Genomic DNA, 1527 nt, shown 5'->3' on the forward strand with positions numbered 1-1527 from the left:
CGGCCGCGGGGCGGGCGGGCGCGTCGCCCCGGGGGTTTCGACCCGCCGGCAGGTATTTTGGGGGAAGGAGCGTTGGTAGGGGAGAAAGAGACGGACGGTCTCGGTCTCAGGCCCATGGAAAGTTTCTTTTACGAGGCAAATATTTTCGCCGTGGCTTCACCATGACAGTGGTGGGGAGCTTCTTGCATAACCCTCTTTACTTTTGGAGAAAACGGCGACGGAGAAAGCCCCTTTCCCCGCCTCTTCCCACCGCCTGGAGGTACCGGGGGGGCAGCGGTTTTCCTACCGGCCCCTTCCCCGAACTGCCCGTGCCAACCGGCGGCACGGCTTCGTCCTCACCCGAGAAAAGAAAATAAAATTATATTTATCTATATAGTATTTCTAATGGGGCGTCAGCCAGGCAAGGCAGCGTGGTTCCTTCCTTCCCTCCATCCTTCCCTCCGGCCGGCGAGATGCCCCCCGCCCGGTGCGGAGCTGGCAGCTGGGCTCAGCCCGACCCAGTGCCCCCCGGTCCCGCTCGCCACTCCGGCCTGCCGGGGCCGGCCCGGGGAACCCCCTCCTGCCCGCCCGTTGCCCCCACAGGTTGCGCAGAGTTTGGGGACGAAGAGAGGGGAGGGGGGAGACCCCCGTTGTGCTGCGGAGAGAAACTTCGGAGAGGTGCGAGAGGAGGCTCAGTGTCGTTTTCCCCTTCCCCCTCCCGGCAGGGATCTACGAGTGCAAAGAGAAGAGGGAAGATGTGAAGTCAGAAGATGAAGATGGACAGACCAAGCTCAAACAAAGGAGAAGCAGAACCAATTTCACACTAGAGCAGCTGAATGAGCTGGAAAGACTTTTTGATGAGACTCACTATCCGGATGCCTTCATGAGGGAGGAACTAAGCCAGAGGCTGGGACTGTCTGAAGCTAGGGTTCAGGTAAGAGAAAGGCTCTGTTCCTGGAAACGTCCTCACCTCACTTCCTAACTGCCAGCGGATCCTAGCACAGTGCCCCGTTTCATCCAAAGCGGGGAGGTGAAGGCAGAGACGACACGTGTGATGGGGAAGCTGTTTGCAACTCCGCTGTACCTGTCCTGCCAAACAGTAATTCTGCTCTGGGAATATCTGCCTGTGCCTTGCATTTCCTAGGAAGGAGGTTTAATTTAATTTAATTTTATTGGGGGGGGAGGGGGGAGATGGGGTGCGGTGGTGATAGTGTTGACAAATCCGATAACTGAGCAGCTCGCTATTTTCTTTTAATTATTGTAATTTTCCTTGCGAACGTGCCATTAACTCTCGCTTAATCCTCACTTTCTTCCCCCTCCTTCTTTTATGGGGCCGTTATGGTAAAAAAAAAAAAAAAAAAAAAAAAGCCCAGAAAACATTTACAGTGAATAAGGGTAGACGATTTGGGTGCTGAGGGACAGGATTAGCCAGAGCCGGGGGAAAGGTGCCCGTTCTCATTCTCGCAGCAAGCGTATGAATGCATGGCACCCCATCTGGTGGAGTCTCCCCCCGTCCCTCCCATTCCCGCTTCAGATACAGCTAAATAC

General features: G+C 55.5%; 1 protein-coding gene across 1 annotated transcript in view; it reads left to right on the top strand.

Annotated features, from left to right (window-relative positions):
- LOC104290346 (short stature homeobox protein-like) overlaps nucleotides 1-1033 on the top strand; it is a 7403-nt gene extending 6370 nt beyond the window's left edge. Inside the window, exon 3 of the mRNA XM_009889436.1 lies at nucleotides 705-1033. Within this exon, the coding sequence (XP_009887738.1) occupies nucleotides 705-961 (257 nt within the window). The 3' untranslated portion in view covers nucleotides 962-1033. The remainder of the gene's footprint in view (nucleotides 1-704) is intronic.
- The last annotated feature ends 494 nt before the right edge of the window (nucleotides 1034-1527 follow it).

Source organism: Charadrius vociferus, unplaced genomic scaffold, assembly GCF_000708025.1.
Source record: "Charadrius vociferus isolate BGI_N301 unplaced genomic scaffold, ASM70802v2 scaffold26, whole genome shotgun sequence".
Classification (NCBI taxonomy): Eukaryota; Metazoa; Chordata; class Aves; order Charadriiformes; family Charadriidae; genus Charadrius; species Charadrius vociferus.